Genomic DNA, 21800 nt, shown 5'->3' with positions numbered 1-21800 from the left:
TGCTAGCTCTAGGAGAAGGGAGGAAGGAAGGGACTTATACTATGTACCAAGCACGGTGCTAACCAAAGGTTCCCAAACTTATTTGGCTTACCACCCCCTTTTCAAAAAACAAAGCACTCACTGCCTGCCTGGAAATCTACTTTAACAGTTTTTTTAAAAAAGTATATAAAATATTTTAATGATGCATCTTAAATTTAATAATTTAATGTAAATTTGTGGGGTTTTTCCTGTATTGAAATTTTGAAGACACAATATCGTGTCATGTAACCACATAGTATTGCATTATAAAGAAGTTATCACACACACGTATTCCTACAGATGCAAGCTGGACTTCCCAACAAAGCACAACATGCTCACCTGCCAACGTTTGCTTGTTAAGACCTGTTGGTGAAGGGGGCAGCTAGCGTATAGAGCACCGGCCCTGAAGTCAGGAGGCTCTGAGTTCAAAACTGGCCTCAGACCAAACACTTGACACGTACCAGTTGTGTGACCTTGGGCAAGTCACTTAACCCCAACTGCCTCACAAAAAAAAAAACAAGCCTGTTGGTGAACTTGACCACTGATAGGTTAGAACTTGCATTTTGTGTGTTTATTTGGAAAATGATGTAATCACTACAACTTTAACTCTGTTACATTGTTTTTTGTTTTTTCCTCTAGGCAATGTAGTAAGCTAGTAAGTGTCAAGTGTCTGAGGCCAGGATTTCAATCCAGGTCCGCCTGACCCCAGGGCTGGTGCTCTATCCGCTGTGCCACCTGGCTGCCCTTCACTGGTGCATTGTTTTGAAGTCCAGAGGAAGTCCAGAACTGGGCCAGGAGGAGAAAGAGGGCCATGGCTAGACTGTTCTGGACCACAATTTCCCCAGATGCTGAGGGAAATTCAAGGATATTCTAGCGACAGATAACTATAATCCCAACACCTTGTGGGGCCACAGAGATTTCCATACCATTTTTAGAAGTTCACATAATATATATAATTCTTAATAGTTTCTAAAAATCATCAAGAAAGATTTAACAACTTTACTTAAAGTCAGACAGGTTCATAGAGAAATAGTATAACATTTAAAATAATAATTATTATAACAATTAACATATATTAAATACAACAGATCTCTCTCTCTCTCTCTCTCTCTCTCTCTCACACACACACACACACACACACACACACACACACACACACACACACACTCCCGAGTCTCTACAAAAGCTACCTAAATCATATTAATATTCTTGCTTCTCCACCACACTATTCAGTTCATACTGAGTTTGCCATTCAGTAAAACCCTGAGATCTTTTTTAAATAAACGGCTACCTCATCATCCCTCCTTCATAAAGTCTTGGCACAGTGAGTGGCACATAGTTTCGTCAGTTGTTTTGAGTATATTTAGGTTTTTTTTTTCCAGTCATGTCCAACTCTTTATGACCCCATTGGGGGTTTTCTTGGCAGAGATTATGGAATGGTTTGCCATGTCCTTTTCCAGCTCATTTTACAGATGAGGAAATTGAGGCAAACAGGGTGAAGTGACTTGCCCAGGGTCACACAGCAAGTAGATATCTGACACTGAACTTGAACTCAAGTCTTCCTGATTGCAGACCCAGTGCTCTATCCACTGCACCATCTATTTGCCCTCTTTTTATTCAACTACCAAAAACGTGTTATTTTATTCACCTGGGCAACAGTCTTTAAAATATTAAATATAAAATAATAAGTGGATAGTGACTTGTCCCAGGACCATTTCTATCTGAACCCCATTGAAAAAAAAATGAGAAGAATGAGATAATATGAACAACTTCAAGTCAGCTATAGAAAGATGGACACTTCTCTTCGTTAAAAAGGAGGAGGACGATCAATAGATATTCACAGAGCAGATGATGAATTTAAATTTAAAATTTAGAGAAATACTTCTGGAAAAAACAGATGCCTAAACTTCACAAAGCAATATGAAAGGCTGACCACAGGTACATACTACTGGATGTGTTGGAATAGCTACATGGCGCCATAGTGCACAGAGCGCCAGGCCTGGAGTCAGGAAGACTCCTTTTCCTGAGTTCAAATCCAGCCTCAGATACTTACTAGCCTTGTGACCCTGGGCAAGTTACTTAACCCTGTTTGCCTCAGTTTCCTCATCTGTAAAAAGAGCTGGAGAAAGAAATGAAAAACCAATCTGGTATCCCTGCCGAGAAAACACCAAGTGAGGTCATGAAGAGTCAGCCACAACTAAAATGACCAAACAATAACTGGATGCGTTGAGTATAACGAAGAGTGGCTTACCAACTTCAGGTGCAGGCTATGAAATGGTTAAGATTCAAGAGTGATCCCAAAACACACTCCATGGGTTACATTTACAGGAACTCAACCAACAATACATTGACAAAGGAAAGTCAGACTAATGGCTGTCATGAAGATATATTTACAGAAACAAAAAGGGTTTATGGTAGCAATTCAAGACCAGGTCATTGCTCCTTGAAATTATTGAACGATGATCCTTAAGGAGTCTGGATTTATTCATCAATGCCAATTACACAAGGAAACAGTAGACATTGTGCAACTTATCACTTGCAGGTTTGCTAAAATTTAGGACCCACTGGATAACTAGCACATACACAACCTAGTGGCCGGAATGATGCCTCAGAATCTCATCACCTTCCAAAAGATAAGAAACAACAAATTCCAATAAGACAAAGATACCCTTTAAGAATTAAGCAAAAAAAGACTCATGATGGAAAATACTATCTACATCCAAAGAAAGAACTATGGAGTCTAAATTCAGATTGAAGCATATTATTTGCTCACTTTTTTTTTCTTTCTCGTGGTTTTCCCCTTTTGTCCTGATTCTTCTTTCACAGCATGACTAATGCAGAAATATGTTTAATACGACCATATACATATAGCCTATATCAGATTGCATGCTGTCTTGGGGAGGGAGAAGGAGAGGGAGGAGGAAAAATTTTAGAACTCAAAATCTTATAAAAGTGAATGCTGAAAACTAAAAATAATTAATTTTTTAAAAAGAATTAAGCAAAAAAAAAACTTGATTGGAAACAGGGAATTTTCACTAACAAAACTGTGGCCATAATTTCCTGGAAACAACATTGATCAAAAACAAAACAAAAGACACCACCCTTGAGAACAATGTTTTTAATGATGTCACTATGCCAAATATTCAGTCTCCAACCTGCCTAGAATGAAAAACTTTAAAAATATAGTGACTTACAGAAGCCAGACTGTAGAGAGAAAGGGAAAGAAGTGAAAGCATTGATTATAGATGACTTTCTCAAGGAGTTTAACCACAAAAGAGAGAAGAGATAAGGACTAATAGCTAGTGGAGATAGATGGATCAAATGAGGGCTTCAGAGGATGAAACTTGGGCATGCTTCTTTCTAATTATCTATGTACTTATCTATCTGCCTTCCTTCCTTTCTTTCTTATCAGTCTGCTTACCAACCTACTACCATTACATTTGATTCTATCCTACTGTAATCAACATGCTAGGAAATATAAAGTATATTAAAAAGTTTCCTTCTGCCCACATGTACAAAAAATATTTATAGTAGCTCTTTTCGTGATGGCAAAGAATTGGAAATTGAGGGGATGCCCATCAACTGGAGAATGGCTGAACAAATTGAGGTATATGAATGTAATGGAATATTATTGTTCCATAAGAAATGATAAGCAGGCGGACATCAGAAAAACATGGAAAGACTTACATGAACTGATGCTGAGCAAAGTGAGCAGAACCAGGAGAACATTGTATACAGTAACAGCAACACTGTGCAATGACTAACTTTGGTAGACTTAGCTCTTCTCAGCAATGCAAGGATGGAAGACAACTCCAAAAGACTCACCATGGAAAATGCTATCCACATCCAGGGAAAGAACTATGGAGTCTGGATGCAGATCGAAGCATACTATTTGCTCGCTCTCTGTCTGTCTGTCTCTCTCTGTCTGTCTCTCTCTGTCTGTCTGTCTCTCTCTCTGTCTGTCTGTCTCTCTCTCTCTCTCTCTCTCTCTCTCTCTCTCTCTCTCTTTGTTTCTTCTTTCTCATGGTTCCTCCTATTGGTTCTAATTCTTATTTACAAAAGTTCTGGGCAGAGCCAAGATGGTGGAGTAAAAGCAGTGACTTGCTTGAGCTCTCCCCCAAACCCCTCCAAATACCTATAAAAAATGGCTCTAAACAAATTCTAAAGCAGCAGAACCCACAAAAAAACAGAATGAAACAAATTTCCAGCCCAAGACAACCTTCATGGTTGATCAGAAAGGTATATTTGCGCCAAGCTGGGAGAGGAGCGCGGTTCGATGTGGACGCACAGGCAAGGCAGGCCTCAATGAACCTGGAGCAGGCCTCAGAGGACTGAACTGCAGGCAGCTATAGCGGTTTCCAGAACTCTCAACCCACAAACACCAAAGACAACTTAGAAGGTCAGTGGGAAAAGTCTGTGTCTGAGGTGAGAGAGAGAAGCCTAGCGGTCTCAGGTCCAGTCTCCAAGCCTGGCTCCGGGGGCAGCAGCTGCTTCTACAGCTTCCGGCCCACAGACTGAGGGGGAATCTAGTGGCTGATCAGAGCGGGGATTGCAGGGATCTCTTTGCTGGTGCAGGATTCTCTTGCTTTGCCAGTGCTTGGATCTGGGTCACAGTTCTGGGTGGTGGTCCTGGGGTAAGGAAGAATGCTGGCGTGATGGAGCTTGTAGTGACAGTGTAGAAGAAATCCTCCTCACAGTTCCAAGACAGAAAAGAGTGCTTGTGGTCACTCATAGACCAGAGCACAGGCCAGGAAAGGAGTAAACACCTTGCCCTTTATCATACCACCTTGCAAGAACTGAAAATTTATAGGTCCCTACAAGTATCTCTGAAGACAGCTGCACAAAACCCCGAAGCTTGGGACAGTACATTCTCCGTACTGGAAATAGACCCCTATTTTAACAAAGAGTTTATAACTCAAGTAATTGTCTGGGATCATGAGCAACCAGCACAAAAAGACTCAGACTATGTTATCTTACTTCGGTGACAAAGAAGATCAAAACATACAACCAGAAGAAGACAACAAAGTCAAAGCTCCTACATCCAAAGCCTCCAAGAAAAATGTGAATCGGTTCCAGGCCATGGAAGAGCTCAAAAAGGATTTTGAGAAGCAAGTAAGAGAAGTAGAGGAAAAACTGAGAGTGATGCTAAAAGAGACCCAAAAAAATACTGAAGAAAATAACACTTTTAAAAAATAGCCTAACCCAAATGGCAAAAGAAGTCCAAAAAGCCAATGAGGAGAAGAATGTCCTAAAGAGAAAAATTGGCCAAATGGAAAAGGAAGTCCAAAAGCTTACTGAAGAAAATACTTCCTTAAAAATTAGAATAGAGCAATTGGAAGCTAGTGACTTTATGAGAAATCAAGGCACTGCAAAACAAAACCGAAAGAATGAAAAAAACAGAAAACAATGTGAAATATCTCATTGGAAAAACAACTGATCTGGAAAATAGATCCAAGAGAGAGAATTTAAAAATTATTGGACTATCTGAACGCCATGATCCAAAAAGAACCTAGACGTCATCTTTAGAGAAATTATCCAGAAAAACTGCCCTGATATTTTAGAACCAGAAGGCAAAATAGAAATTGAAAGAATCTACCAATCACCTCCTGAAAGAGATCCCCAAAGGAAAACTCTTAGGAATATTGTAGCCAAATTCCAGAGTCTCCAAGTCAAGGAGAAAATATTGCAAGCAACCAGAAAGAAACAATTTAAGTATTGTGGAAACACAATCAGGATAACACAAGATTTTGCAGCTTCTACTTTAAGGGACCAGAGGGCATGGAATATAATATTCTGGAGGGCAAAGGAGATAAGATTACTACCAAGAATCACCTACCCAGCAAAACTGAGTATAACCCTTCAGGGCAAAAAAATGGTCATTCAGTGAAATAGGGGACTTTCAAGTATTCTTGCTGAATAGAAAATTTGACTTTCAAATACAAGACTCAAATGAAACATGAAGAGGTAAATGGAAAGAGAAATCGTAAGAGACTTATTAAGGTTGAACTGTTTACATTCCTGCACGGAAAGATAATATTCGTAACTCCTGAGTCCTTTGTCAGCATTAGGGTAGTGGAAGGGAAAAAAATTATATGTATGTATGTATAGATAGATAGATAGATAGAGGGCATAGGGTGAGTTGAAGATGAAGAGGTGATATCTAGAAATTAAAATTAAGGGATGAGAGAGGATTATGCTGGGAAAAGGAGAAAGGGAGAGGTAGAATGGGGTAAATTATCTCACATGAAACAGACAAGAAAAGGCTTTTACAGTGGAGGGGAAATGGGGGAGGTGAAAAGGAATGAGTGAATCTTATTCTCATAGGATTTGGCTTAAGGAGGGAATAACACACAATTGGTTATGGAAATCTATCTTACACACAGGAAAATAAGAAGGAAGGGGACAAGAGAGTAGGGAGATCATAGAGGGGAGGGCAGATTGGGGGAGGGGATAATCAGAAGTAAACACTTCTGAAGAGGGACAGGGTCAAAAGAGAGAATAAAATAAATGGGAGGCAGGATAGGATAAAGGGAAATAGAGTTAGTTTTTCACAACATGACTACTACAGAAGTGTTTTGCATGACTGCATATGTATAAACTGTATCAAGATGCTTGTCTTTTCTTTTTTTGGCAATTGGGGTTAAGTGACTTGCCCAGGGTCATACAGGTAGTAAGTGTCAAGTATTTGGTCTGAGGCCAGATTTGAACTCAGGTCCTTCCTGACTTCAGGGCCAGCGCTCTATCCACTGCACCACCTAGCTGCCCCTAGTTGCTTGCCTTTTCAATAAGAGTGGTTGGGAAGGGAGGAAGGGAGAAAATTTGTAACCCAAAGTTTTAAAAACACATGTTAAAAAAATTGTTTTCACATGCAACTGGGAAATAAGAAACACAGGAAATGGGATATTGACATATATACTGCCCTACAGGAAAATAGAAGGGGTAGGGGATAAGAGAAGGGGGGGAGAGATAGAAGGTAGGACAGATTAGGGGAAAGGGTATACAGAATGCATGCCATCTTGGGATAGGGGGAGGGATGAGATGGGGAGAAAATTTGGAACTCAAAATCTTGAGGAAGTGAATGTTGAAAACTAAAAATTAACAAATTTAAATAAATAAATAAATAATTCTTTACAACATGACTAATGTGAAAATATGTTTAATATGAATATATATGTAGAGCCTATATCAGATTGCATGCTGTCTTGGGGAAGGGGGAGGGGAGAGAGAGAGAGAAAATTTGGAACTCAAAATTTTATGGAAGTGAATGTTGAAAACTAAAAGTAAATTAATTAATAAAAAAAAGTTTCCTTCTGGGCCCAGTGTATTGCCCATCTGTAGTATCTGTCCAACCTATCCATATATTTAGGGATGAACTCTGTAGGTTTCTCATACTATAGTGTGTGTGTGTGTGTGTGTGTGTGTGTGTGTGTAAAGTGACCTAGATAAAGTATACATCATTCCTATCATCATGTCTGCTACTCAAATTGTTCCAAAGTAGGTTTTCTGTGAGCTCACAAGAGATGAGATTACATTCCAATACTTTCATTCAGTTACAAAAAGCAGTCACTTTATAAATTTGTGCAATAGGCCACAGAATACTGAATAATGGCAGGATACTAATCTGTCCCAAGATCATTTCTACCAATTAAACAATAAAAATAATAGCCAGTATTTATATATCACTTTAAGGTTTCCAAAATGCTTTACACGCGTTATCACATTGGATCCTCATGACAATGCCGGGAGCCTGGACTTATTAAAAAGATAATTAAGGTGCCATTATTATCCCTATTTTACAGATGAGGGAACTGCGGCTGACAGATTAAGTGACTTGCCTATGGTCATACACCTCGTAAGACCTCAGGTAGGACTGGAATCTGAATCGTCCTGACACCAAGTACAACATTCTATCTATCTGCTATGCCTCCTACCTACCTGAACAAGATGAGAAGAATTGAGTAATTACAATATTGTATATTATGTTATATAAGAATAACAGCTGACATTCATATATCATGGTAAGATTTATAAAGCTGTTCACAAACCTAACCTAATTTGATGCATAAAGCAACCCTGTAGAGTAGGTTTTATAAGTGTTAACCTCATTTTACAGATGAGAAAATTGAAGTTTGAAAAAGGTAAGATGACTTTCCAGGGTCACATAGTGAATATGTATGTGAGAAGGAATTTGAACCCATTTCTCTCTTGACTCCAAAGTCTGTCCATTGTGTTATATATTTGGGACCTGTAGAGTTTGAGGGGCTGACAGGATGTTCAATTTAGACATCCAGGAGGCACAGGCTTCTAGAAATATGGGAGTGTAGATCAAGGAAGAGATGATACTTAAAAATAGTCTTGAAAGCCAATGGAGGGGGTGGTAAATCACATTTGCAGCAGCTGAAAAAGTCATCAGTTTCAGCAATTAAGAAATCATTGGCGGTCTTTGGGAAGGCAGTTTTCAGAGTGTTGGAGTAACATTCCAGATTGCAACAGGACGAAGAGTGAAGGGGGGGTCAGGAAGTGGAGGACACAAGCTAGACCACTCTTTCTAGTTTAGTAGTGAAAGAAAGGGAGGGGTGATTAGATCGGATCAAAGCTTAAAAGGAGAGCAGGATAAACGGAAAGGTTTTATGTTGTTGTTTTTTCAAAGAAATGGTCATGTTTGTAGATAGTGGAGAAAGAGCCAACCGACAGGAAATCAATGAAAATAAAGAGGTGGAGAAGGGCTGATGAACAAACCATTTGCTGAGATCTCACCACCAGGTCCCAGAGGGTGGAGCTGATCATATGAGATCCCCCTTACCTTCAATAGCCCCAGCTGGACACCCATGTGACCAGATCCTACCAGGCCAGCATGAGCACTGACATCTTCCTTGCAATGGTATCCTAAAGACCCCCGGGTCATTTACAACCTCCCAGTGACTGAACTCTCCTTTATGTGCGGTCTCCAGCAACTAAAATGGGAGCTCTCTGAGAGCAGGGACATAAAGCTAGGTAGTAAAATGGATAGAGCACTGGGCTTGCAATCAGTAAGACTTAACTTCATGAGTTCAAATCTGGCCTCAGACTCTTCCTAGTTCTGTGCCTCTGGGAAAGTCACTTAACCCTGTTTGCCTCAGTTTTCTCATCTGTAAGATGACCTGGAGAAAGAAATGGCAATCTATTCCAATATCTTTGCCAAGAAAACTCCAAAAGGGGTCACAAACAGTAAGATGTGACTGAAAAATAAGTGAACAACTGATTATATTACATATAACAGAATATTACTGTGCTTTAAGAAACAACAAATATTAGAAATTCAGAGAAATGCTGGCATCTTTGTATTAAGTGTTGCAAAGTAAAGAACATGGAACCAAGAGAATTAAGTATACAATGACTCCAACAACACAAATTATAGCAACACTAAAGGGCAGTTGATCTGTCTCGCTACTGAAGAACTGATAATGAAACCTATCAGCCTCCTTTCAGTGGAAAGGAGGAGGACCATGGATGTATAATGAGACATATACTATAAGATGTAGTTATTGTGTCAGTTTTCCTTAATGTTTTTCTTTGTAACAAAGAAGGGCTCAGTATGGGGGAGGTATAAAGGGAAATGATTTAAAAAGAGGGCAAAGGAATAGGAACAGCTCCCAAAGGAAAGGGGAGAGGATTCAATTCAATTCAACAAGCATTTATTTAGCTCTCACTATGTGCAAGGCATTGTCCCAGGCAAAGGGGATTCGATGATTCCCTCAAAGAGTTTATATTCTAATTAAGGCAGTATGACATATACAAAGATAAACAGCATAATGCCTGACACATGGCAAGCACTTAATAAATATTGGTTGACAAACTCAAAGTGGAAAGCAGTATTAAACCACAGGGGAAGGGGGGGGGGAGAAGGAAGGGGAGAGAATCAGGAACATTGTACATCAATCTGTCACTATTTCTTCCTCCATTTCTATGAAGGGAGAGATCATGTCTTATTCAGTCTTTGTCTCATCCTCTGGCAACTACTCTGCACTAATAAGTTTAATTTAATAAGGCATTTAATAAGTTTGTTGATGCTGGTGATGAGTCCAAATTGATATTTAACAAATAAATATTTGTGCAAGATATTGTGCTAGGCACTATAAGTGAACACAAAAGTAGAAAGCATGTTACAGTTGAAGGAACACTGGCTATGGGGTCCAAAGACTTGGGTTCAAATCCTACCTCTAAAACCTACCTATGTTATAGATCATAGGATCTTAGAGTGTGAAGGGGACCTAGAGGCCATCATAAGCCTACTCTTTCATTTTACAGATGAAGAAACTGAGTCTGAGAAAGATTAAATGACTTGCTCAGGAATACACAGCTATTTAGGGTCTGAGGCAGGGTGTGAAACCAGGTCTTTCTGAGTCCAAATCCAGGACTCTGTTCACCACTCCACGGTTTTTTGGAATCATGATTGCTCATTTTGAATCAACAAACATTTATTAAATACTTACTATGTACCCAGCCCTCTGCTATGCAGTCCCTGTCCTCAGGGAGATTAGCTTCTATCACGGGAAACAACATAGGAATGGACTTGCACATCTCCATCCACACTCTCTCACACGGTCCATTTCATGATCAAGCTCACATATGTTGTTTGGCAAAGGTGAAATTTGTGGCTACCAAGGAGAATGGAACTAGCTGTCCACAATGGTACTAGATACGTGATTTTGGCAGTGATATGCTGGTAAATGTTTAACAACCGGCCCTCCAAGGAAAGATGTATGCCCAATGCCTTCTTAAGTTTAATCTTTATTATTAATATCTTCTCCACTTTTTCTTTTTTGGTTAGGCAATGGGGTTAAGTGACTTGCCCAGGGTCACACAGCTAGTAAGTGTTATGTGTCTGAAGGCGCATTTGAATTCAGGTCCTCCTGAATCCAGGGCCGGTGCTCTATCTACTGCGCCACATAGCTGCCCCTTCTCCACTTTCTTAAATCTAGACAATCAACAAAACAATAAATCATGATTTGCACCATTTACAGATTTCTGAGGTGCAAATACTCACACTGAAATTTTCAATAATCAGCTATCGGATTCTGGCATTATTTAACAGTTACTCTAACAAACTAAGTTAACCTTCACTCTGGGCCTAGAAAATAATACAGCTCCTACACATAACAGTACTTTGATGACCTACTTATTACGATGAGCCCATCCCCTCAGACCTGCCTTTGGCAGGCTCTTGGAGATGCCCTGAGAGACCACATCAATGGGGCACTGACTGCCTACACATTCTGCCCACCCAAGCGACACAGAATCAATTGCTACTTCTAGCCAAACTTTGACTAGTCCTCTTCAAACTCAAAACATTATATGATCAATAGCATCATACTAGCAGAGCCCCAGGCTGCCAGATCACACTTATACCAGACCTCTTACACTCATCCCAAGAATTAGGACAAGACCTAAGCATTCGGATGTCTGTGCCTTGTGCACAACCCAAGGCCACACAGGAGGCAAACCGATTCAAACTGTTCCTTGGCAAGTCAATCAACAAACACTTATTAAGCACCAACTGTGTGCTAGGCACTATTCTTGGAGCCAGAGATTGAAGAATAAAAATGAAACAGTTCTTGCCTTCAAGAAACTTACATTCTATGTAGGAAGAACAACATATACAAGATGTCACCTAGTCTAACTTGTACTCATATGGACTTTGCTAAGCTGGAGGACTAAACCAGTAACAACAAAGTTCCTAAATCTTGCCTCTTTCCTAGGCCAAGGATCCTCTTTTCATCTTCCCGATGGGTCACTCTGTGAGCCCTTCCCCAACCACTACTGCCACATCTCCAGAAGTGTGATCAGTACATTAGCACAGATAGAACCTCAACATTTCCCACTATGCAACATCAAGAGATAAGAGACGAGGCTGAGAGAAGAAAAGTTGGACAGCTGACACTCACCACATCCTGGGAGGCATACTGGGGGTCCTCGGGGTTCACGGACCAGTAGCAGTAATCAAAGCCAAATGCCACAACCTTCTCCCTTGAGCCTCCAGGGCCATCTGGCCGGCTGTCCACCTATAGGCAATACAAGGACATGGTGGGGAATTATCACCATCACTGTTCCTGCTACTAGTCAACGTGACCCCTTGCTATGGCCAACAAGCCCTGAACTGGCCACGGCTATGTTTATGACAGAACTGATTCCCTCTGACCTCATTTGTCAAGTGCAACTACTTACGTGCCTCCACCCCCCACCCCGGGCCAATTTGCCCATTTTCTTTCCAGGAAAAGAAAGAGTTGGAAGGACCACCATTCTGAACACCTATGCACTCAATTTTTCCCAATAAGATGGGCTGTAGATCTCTGAGAATGAGTCAGCTGTCCTGCTACAGGGGGCTCTCCACTATGCAATGACTTCATCATGCTCTTTTGAAGGTTCCAAGGGAGATTCTTCCAACCCAAGTAAACTAAAAGCTGGAATTAGAAGCAAGAGTCAGAACCAATCCACCCACCCAGAAGGTAAACTAGAGCCTGTGCTTCTGGAGTCCAGGGATTCACTCAACCCTCCAAACCTGCCCCAGTCCAGACCCAATCTCCTAGGAGAAGGGAATGACTGAACTGGCCTCCATTAGGAACTGGGGAGTGAGGTTTTATTCATAGCAGATCATTAATCATTAAGCATTTGTTAAGCACCTACTGCATACCAGGCATTGGTACTAAACATACAAAGACAAAAATTAAGCATCTAGGTGGTTCAGCGGATAGAACAGGGGGCTTGGAATCAGGAAGACCTGAATTTGAATCCTAGCTCAAACATTTACTAGTTGCATGAGGGTTAAATCCAATGGTCTCTATCTAAGGTGTCTTCCAATTCTAAATCTATGATCCTATTACAAAGAGTCGCTGCCCTCAAGTAACTTAGGTTGAGGCTCTAGGCAAACAGTTTGTCTCTGGCACCAGGCACGATGTACTTACAAGCAATTAGACATCAATTATGAATAATAGAGTCTATAGGACTAAAATCTGTCTGGCCTCAGGCAAGCATCCAGCCAGGGAGGTGGTTAAAGGGGTAAGGTTCTGATCTTGGCCAAGATTTGTCCTTAGGAACCAAAAATATGGGCTCTCTGAACAAGACAGCTGAAGTAATTAGGCAACTCGAGCCATAAACAAAGACACAGCAGGGAATAAAGGGTGACTCTGTCCCAGGGAGCTCCCCTCAAGAGTTTGGCAGGCTCACAGGCCATTTATCTCTTAGCAGAGAAACACCATTCCAACAGGAAATGGATTCCATCACAGGCTTAACTAGGGAGCTAATGCATCTGTGGGGCTCATAAGCAGGTACTGATGGCAATCAGCTCCCTTGGCCACCAGGAAGAGAGTACCACTTGAGCGACAGACACCCAGGATATCCATTCACAAGACCAATCTCAAATATTGCCCATCTGTGCTTTCTGTGACTCTTACCCTCCCCTCCCCATACCACCCTCTCTTACCCTCCTCCTTCCACCCACTCCTGAAGAATCTGAGTGAAAAAAGCTGGGGAAGGGAAGGATGTATCCTTATGCTTGTCCCCACTAACTCAAAACTGAACCAGAGCCGGGGGGGGGGGGGAAGATGTGCCAAGACTCAAGCTAATAACTCTCTTCTGGGTCCTGAAGGCCCCCACACTAGTGCTCTCAAATAAGGGGATAACAATTCAGATATCCCATCCCTTCCCTGAGACCATCCACAGAAATGGATTGTAAGATTGTGACATGTGGATCGAGATCAATTACTGAGCTGAAATCTTGATCCTGGTCAAATGATTAACACAGGAACTGGTTCCTTGGGAGCAAAGCAGGAGGCGGGGGGGAGGCGGGATATCCTTCATGTTTATCTTCCAGGGAGCTGCAGTCCACATTTTCAAAACAGCCACCTATTTTGAGGAGCTCGTGCCAGTGAGAGCATATCCCCAGCCTGTCCTTCCTGCTTCATTTTTATATTTGCTGTATTGTTGGCTCAAGGTCTTCCCCCTCTTCCCCAATACACCAAGCTACTGGACCAACTCCAGCCCTCCCAGACATCCCCAGAATACACACTCCTCAGCTCAAAAGTTCCTGAAACAACACTAATTTTACCATGTTTTTACCAACACAACACAAACTTTACCATGATTAGAAAAAAAGAATTAGAAAAAAAATCCTAAGCTTACCTTTAAATTCTTTATTTTGGCCACTTTGTCATCAATTTCTATAATGATTTTTCCCCCATTTGCAATCTCTCTGGAAAGAAGATAACAAAATTACATGAGGCCAAAGTGCTAGTGATTTTTCTCAAGGGCAGGGAAGCTAGACAAGACCCTGGGTGCTCCTCTCCAAGTCTCCAAGGTTAGCTAGACACAAGTGATTATCTGAGAAGCTATGGCCCACCCAGACTACCCACAAGAATGGGCTGCCACTAGACTCCTACCAGCCGCAAGACTGTTGCATCAAGACGAAGTCAAAAGGAATGGTGAGGAGACACAGGACGATCATAGATTAAATGCCAGAGGAGGCCTTTGGGGCCATTTGGCCCCGCCCTCTCATTTTACAGGTGAGGAAACTGAGGCCCAAGGAAGTTACGTGACTTGCCCAGAGTCCCACTGCTAGTAAACAGAATCTGAACCCGGATCCTCGGACTCCATTATATCATGTTGCCTCCCCATTGGCTAGCTAATAGGCTATCACAGTAATTCACAGCGATCTAAGGCCATAGTCACTGCTGGCACCAAAAAGGTTACCTCTCCACCAGGACAGCTGAGGATGTACTTTCCAACTCCTTCTCCTTGTGCCTACTCAAGCTAGAGATAAAACCAAGATACTCAGACTCTGTCCTGCTTTTTTTAAGATCTTGGCTGATGCATTCACGAAAGGATAATACTCAGACTCGCTCCCAAAGTCTGCCTCGAGGTGACCCAAGCATATCACTGGCCACAAACATGGAATCGTTTTAGTCATGTCTGACTCTTGGTGACCCCATTTGGGTTTTCTTGGCAAAGGTACTGGAGTGATTCATCATTTTCTTCTCCAGCTCATTTTACAAATGAGGAAACTGAGGCAAACAGGGTGAAGTGACTTGCCCAGGGTCACACCGGGGGTATCTGATGCCAAACTTGAACTCAAGTCTTCTTGATTGCAGGCACAGTGCTCTATCCACTACACCACCTATTTGCCCAAGTGAAGCTTGGTTTGGTAGAATCTATATGGATAGAGTACAGGACCTGAAGTTAGGAAGACTCATCTTCCTGAGTTCAAATCTGGCCTCAGACACTTACTAGCTATGTGACCCTGGGCAAGTCACTTAACCCCGTTTGCCTCAGTTTCCTCATCTGCAAAATGAGCTGGAGAAGGAAACAGCAAACCACTCCAGTATCTCTGCCAAGAAAACCTCAAATGGGGTCATGAAGAATCAGACACAACTGAAATGACTAAACAACAACAGTAGAATCCAAGGACTGGATTCTTCTTTTTGCCACATGTACACTTGGAACTAGAGTGAAAGTGGAGAAAATCGAAGATTTTACATCCTACTCCTTACTTGCATGATCTTACTAAAGCAACTAGGGTATACTCTCCCTTGGTAAAGATTGCAGCTGACCCATTCCATCTCTTCCTCTGCAATTCTTATCCGTGTCTTCCCACAGATCCCTTGCAGACAATCTACCCAATGTACTGAAGGCCTTTCTCTTGGGCCCTTTTTACATTTCGTGGATACCAGTGAAACACGCAGGATGTCCAGGTATTATTACCCTCTTGCATATAAGCAACCTATTTCCCTTTCTAAAAATAGACTTCCTAGATAATATCCTTACAATACACTTTTGATGTATAAGTCATGCTTGGAGATGTGTTATAGCCTGCTTCCACACACTGTGTGTCATTTCAATGCCCTTTGGGGTCACCTACAGCTTTGAGCCTTCAGACATCCTCATGGATAAATAATCTGACACAAAGTATTACTGGGAAAATATCTGTGTTTAAAAAAAAAAGACAGGTTTGTGTGTCAGAGAGCCTAATATCCCCAGTGAAAGTGCCATGCAACGGGTGGTGCAGTAGGTAGGACTCTGGGCCTGGAGTTAGGAAGACCTAAGTTCAAAGCCAGCCTCAGACACCTACTGGCTATGTGATTCTGGGCAAGTCACATGACCTGTCTGCCTCAGTTTCCTCATCTGTAAAATGGGGGAAATAAGGGTACCTACTACCTCCCAAGGTGGTTGTGAAGATCAAATGAGATAATATTTGTAAAGCACTTAGCACAGTGCCTGGCGTGTAGCAGGCACTTAATAAATATTTTCTTTCTTTCTTCCTTCCTTCCTTCCATGCAAATAATCCCAGACCTTAACTGAAGACTGCTACACTGGACTTTAGAGAAATTAGGCTGTGAAGAGTTATAAGTTTTACTGCAAGTCAAAACAGAACTTTGGATCTGGTTGAGTCTACCTTCAAGCTCCTACTGTCTGACCCTAGGGAGGCTAGGGAGAATAAAAGGAAATCTTTTGTAGATAGGAGATTTTAACCTATGTAAGGCTGGAATAAAGACCTGGAGTATAATTCTTCCTACTTTTCAGTAATGACATTTGCAAGTCCCCTAGAGTTTCCTGATGGCCTTCCCTATTTATCTCACACTAAGGGTTTCCTCATGGCCACATGACCACAGGGTCATCATCATCCTGATCAGAACCTAAGACTCCTTCAGCATTCACACCAGCAGCTGATGTCCAACAGCAGCTTCTCAGCTTAAAAAAAAAATTCACTGACTAAATAAACCTGAGACCTACTCTCACTGGGAATCATACCACCAGACATATTCCAGCCTCTCTAAAACTGCACAGCAAAATAGATGTTAATCTAAATCTGTGTAAAATTGGAATGCTACAAGAGGGCAATATACTGGCCACCCTGCTGTCCATACCCAGGTAACACCATGTTAACCCACTGACTACCCTTGGAATACAAGCTGGGGTTCAGTTCTAATAAGCAGGTACTTGTGGAAGGGATTGAGAGGGATGGAGGTGGGGAAAGCTGTTTCCACATGATGCCTCTACTTCTTTCAAACCACCTGCAATCTGGATTCCAACTCACTGTTCTCTTTAGATCTAGAGGCCACTCATCTCTTTACAAATCCAATGACTTTTTTTTTTGTTAAGGCAATTGGAGTTAAGTGACTTGCCCAGGGTCACAAGCTAGTAAGTGTCAAAGTGTCTGGTCTGAGGTTGGATTTGATGTCAGGTCCTACTGTCCCCTGGCCCGGTGCTCTATCCACTGTGCCACCTAGCTGCCCCTTACCTTATTTTTTTTTAAGTTTTTATCCTCCCTTGACCTCTCTACAGTATGACACTACAAATCAGCTCTTCCTTCTCCTCTCTGTCTCTCTGTTTCTCTCTGTGTGTCTCTGTGTGTCTCTCTCTGTCTCTCTTCTCTCTCCTTCTCTCTCTCTCCCCTCCCTTGACATATGATCCTGCATGTTTTTTTCCCTCTAACCCTCCTCTATCTCCTTTATTTACTTCTCGTCCTTGGCATTCTTCTCTTGTCTCTCTATGTTTGCTCCCTCGGTAATCTCATTCACTCCTAAGTCACATCTGGCCAGATGATTCTCTCAAATCTGTATCACCAGCCAGGGGCCTGTCTCCTGAGTCCCAGACCTACATCTCCAAATAACTAGATCACACGTCTACTAAAAGAAATAACCTGACTTTCAAGGTCGACATGTCCAAAACTGAACTAACTGTCATTCCCTCAAAATCTCCTTCTGACTTCACCATATCTTTCAGAAGCACCACCATTCCCCCAGTTTCTCACAATCAAAACCTTCATTATCTTTGTTTCTTTCCTCTCCCCTTACCTTTCAGATCTGATCAAGTGCCAAATTTTTCCTATTCGCTAGCCTCCTACCCTATCCTTCCAGTTTGCCATCACATTAGAAGCCTGTCCAAGTCACAGTGGCTCAGCCTTCAGATTAGCACGTTAAGGGGTGGTGGACATCTAGCACCCTCCAGGAAGTGGCTGCAGATTGATTCTTTGCATTTAGCAAATGTCAGTCAAAGCTTCAGGGCTCCTCCCTCTGGTTCTCCTCACCCTGTTCCTTGCGGACCCTGTTTATTTAGCTCCCTCATTCAGACAATATTTTCCCTCCTAGTCTCCAGATCTATTATAATACAATAGGATACGATGCGAAGCAATGCGATGTAATGTAATGTAATGTAACACAATGTAATGTAATACAATGTAATATAATACAATATGATATGTAATGATATAATATATGTTATAATATATATGATCTATTATAATAATAGCAACAGTAAATAATGGACCTTCTGTTTAAGATGGTGACGTGAAAAGTCACCCATATCTCACACACATACCCCAGCAAATATCTAAAAAGGGCATGAGACAGAGTACTGATCCAGAAAATTGAAGAGAAACCTAAGTAATTCTTCATACACAGCCCAGGCCAGCACAGCCTCAGGCATTGGAAAAAGGGTCACAGAAACCAGCAGAAACCCTGAAAGTATTCTGAATGAAGATGCTGAGGGGCAGAGAGTCAGAGTCAGAAGCCAAAGCAAGCTCCACAGTGAAACCAGTGAGATCTTGACTCTGATCCATCCAAAAAGGAGCAAGGAACAGAACCAGAGGCCATGACTCAACATATTTGAGGACAACTATGCATATCAGAACCCTAGGAGCCAGAGCAGGAAATAGAGCCAAGTCAGAGCCTAGGAGGCCTGAAACTAGCACAATCACCAACGTCTGACTGGGGCCTGGTAGGGCCACACAGAAGAGGTAAAACCAACTCATGAATAGAGATCATACATAGAGAAGGAGACAGAGACTAGCCAAGGCCAGCACCTCCAGTGGACTACTACAACACTGAGACAGAAGCCAGGAATCGAGGCAAAGGATGGGCCTTGTCCCAGGTACTTTCAGCTAGAGAAGCAGGGGCAGCAGCATCCAGACCATAGAAAGGAGAGGACCAAACAAAGCCTACCCAACTACCCAAGAGTGCGAGACGGGCAGAGCATGGCCCTGGCACAAATTCCCAATAAAATAACCCAGGATAGAAATGTGAACCCACAAAAGAAAACGTTGCTCACAATTTAAAAAAATATATATATAGGGTTGATGAAAAATGCTATCTGCCTCCAGAGAGAACAGATGAAACCTGAATACAGACTGAAGCATGCTTTTTTACCTACTTTTTCTTGTTGGGTTTTTTTTTTTGGTCTGTTTTCTTTTGCAACATGGCTAACGTGAAAATGTTTCTCATGGCTTCACAAGTATAATAAATATCAAACTGCTTGCCTTCTCAAGGAGGAAGAAGGTGGGAGGGAGAGATTTTGGAACTCAAATTTTTTAAAATGAATGTTAAAAAAAGTTTACAAGTAATTGGGAAATATTTAATGAAATAAAAATATGATTTTAAGAAATAGTACAGGTTAAGGAACGCCCCAGGAGATCAACCCAGACAAAGACAGCAAATTCCACAAGCACAAGCAGAACATCAGAGGGAATAATAATGACTTGTCCACATGGATTACAAGAGTGTCTGGAAGAAATGAAGCAAGAAATGAACAATGAAATAATAAAATGAGAATTCAGAAGGAAAAATTGAAAGGATAATAAAGAGCTTAGAAAAGAAAATGGAAGACCTTAACTAAATAGAGAACTTTCTCAAAAATAGGACGTAGCAAACAAAACTCATTTACTCTATCAGACAATAGGAAATATTAAACTCAAATAGAAAGGTTGAAAAAATAAAAGAAAATGTAAGGTTATTTACAATCTAAAGCAACCGGCTAGAAAACAAGTTAGGGAGACATAATTTAAGAATCAGACTCCCTAAAAACCATTGATAAAACAAAAAGCAAAAAAGCCTGGGTACCATATTTCCAAAAAAATGATCAAAGAAAACTGCCCAGGTCTATCAGACCCAGAAGCCAAGTGAAAATACAATCCACCTACTGAAATAAACCCCAACTGAACACCCAAAAATTATAGCCAGCATCTGGAATTTTCAAGTCAAAGAAAAAATATCACTAGCAGCAAGAAAGAAAGAGTTCAAAGTATTAAAGAATCAGTCAGATCACAGAAGACTATGCTGCAGCTATTACAAAGAAGAGAAAAATCTTAGAATATGACATCCCAAGGGGCAAAAGATTTTAAAGGCTTACGCCCAAGAATATATTATTTTACAAAACTGAATATAATTCTCTGGGGGAGGTGAGAATGAATCTTCAATAGAACAGAGTATTCAAGTATTCCTGATGAAAAGACCATAGCTGAGTAGAAACTTTGAATACAGGAGTGAAGAAAAACCTAGAAGGGTAAATACTTTTGAATAATTAGAAGAGGCTGAAAGATAAAGAGAAGATACAAGCGTCCTTTCAGAATTCCAGTGTCTTCAAGAGTCACAGAGGGAGTTAAGACAAAAATGGTTCACAGGTGGTATTTTGTTCTATTTTGTTGGTTTTAAGAGGGGGGGCGGGAAAGGAATGTACGAGGAAAGAAATGAGGGGAAGGATCTTAATATTTCTCTTAACTCAGATACATGAGGAGTAGGGAAGAGAAGAGGGATGAACATGAACCTCATCTTTATCTCAACTTGACAAAGAAAAAGTACAAATGCATACATATATGAGCATGCATGTGCATGTGTATACACAAAGAATTTAGCGTAGAAATATGCAGGGAGTATGCTGGAGCTAGCTCAAACCAGCTCAGCAGAGCCAATTATTAAATTTTCATTGTGAGCATTTATACCTTGGAAAACACTACAAATCCAGGCTCGATTTATTGGGGTTTTTTTGGTCTGTTTGTTTGTTTGCCTAGCCTTAAGAAAGTGATGCAGATTTACCTTGAAAGTGTCTCACTCATATTTTTTCCCCCAGAGAGCCAGCTGTTAAATATTTACCAGCATACCACCGAAAATACATTATACTCAACAGGGAAACAGTTCAGTCAGGGTGAGATTGAAAAATAAGAACAAAGGTATGAGAACTAAAAGTCAGAGTCTGGCCTAGGTAAAAAGGGAAGCATAAGAGTAGGAGTACATCACTTCAATTATTGATTATTAGTGCTAAGTTCTTTCCTCCTCCGCAAAAATGGAAGGAGGTCTTTCTCAACTGGAGGAGGTGAAAGAAGGGAAAATGGAGATTTTTGTTGGTTGAAGAAAAATTTAATTTAAAAAATTTAAGTAGCCAGCTTTTAAAAGTCATTACCATTTTGGAGTTGGGCTTAATAGCCAATGATACAAAACCTAAAAATTCCAGTTGTTTCATCTAAGTTATTGTTGTTACTGTTAATTTAAAATGATAACAAAAAAGATAAATTCCAATGCTAAAAAAGAAATAAACAAAAGAGGGAGAAAGGAAGAAAGGGAGGAAAAATATAAGGATATGGTAGAGGGAAATGCATAATTAATACATAATTAATAACAACCAAGAATGTGAATGGATTAAACTCACCCAAAACAGAATGGATCAGAAAGCAGAATCTAATGATATACTGCACAAAAGAAACATACTTAAAACAAAGATTCACAAAGGACCTCAACTACCTCACCTGTAAAATAAATTGGACTAGATGACCTAGAGGTCCTTTCCAGCTCTAGCTCAATGACATTGTGGTCACCTTTCCCTCCCATCTCCTACTGTTTAAACTTCTATCCATCCTGGAAAGCCCAACTCAAACACTACCTCCTCCATAGACTTCATTTATCCCCCTGAAATAATTATCCTTAGCCCCTTCAGACCACACATAGTATTTGGGGTTTTTTTCACACATTGTATTTGTTTACACC

At 41.0% G+C, this 21800-nt stretch overlaps 1 protein-coding gene across 1 annotated transcript in view; it reads right to left on the bottom strand.

Annotated features, from left to right (window-relative positions):
* STARD9 (StAR related lipid transfer domain containing 9) overlaps positions 1-21800 on the bottom strand; it is a 149024-nt gene that overhangs the window by 118666 nt on the left and 8558 nt on the right. Inside the window, 2 exon segments of the mRNA XM_078151366.1 lie at positions 11943-12059; positions 14176-14245. Coding sequence (XP_078007492.1) covers positions 11943-12059; positions 14176-14245 — 187 coding nt within the window.

The sequence above is a fragment of the Phascolarctos cinereus genome, unplaced genomic scaffold (assembly GCF_003287225.1).
Source record: "Phascolarctos cinereus isolate Bilbo 61053 unplaced genomic scaffold, phaCin_HiC Scaffold_3;HRSCAF=262, whole genome shotgun sequence".
NCBI lineage: Eukaryota > Metazoa > Chordata > Mammalia > Diprotodontia > Phascolarctidae > Phascolarctos > Phascolarctos cinereus.
This window is presented reverse-complemented; position numbering and strand designations above follow the sequence as displayed.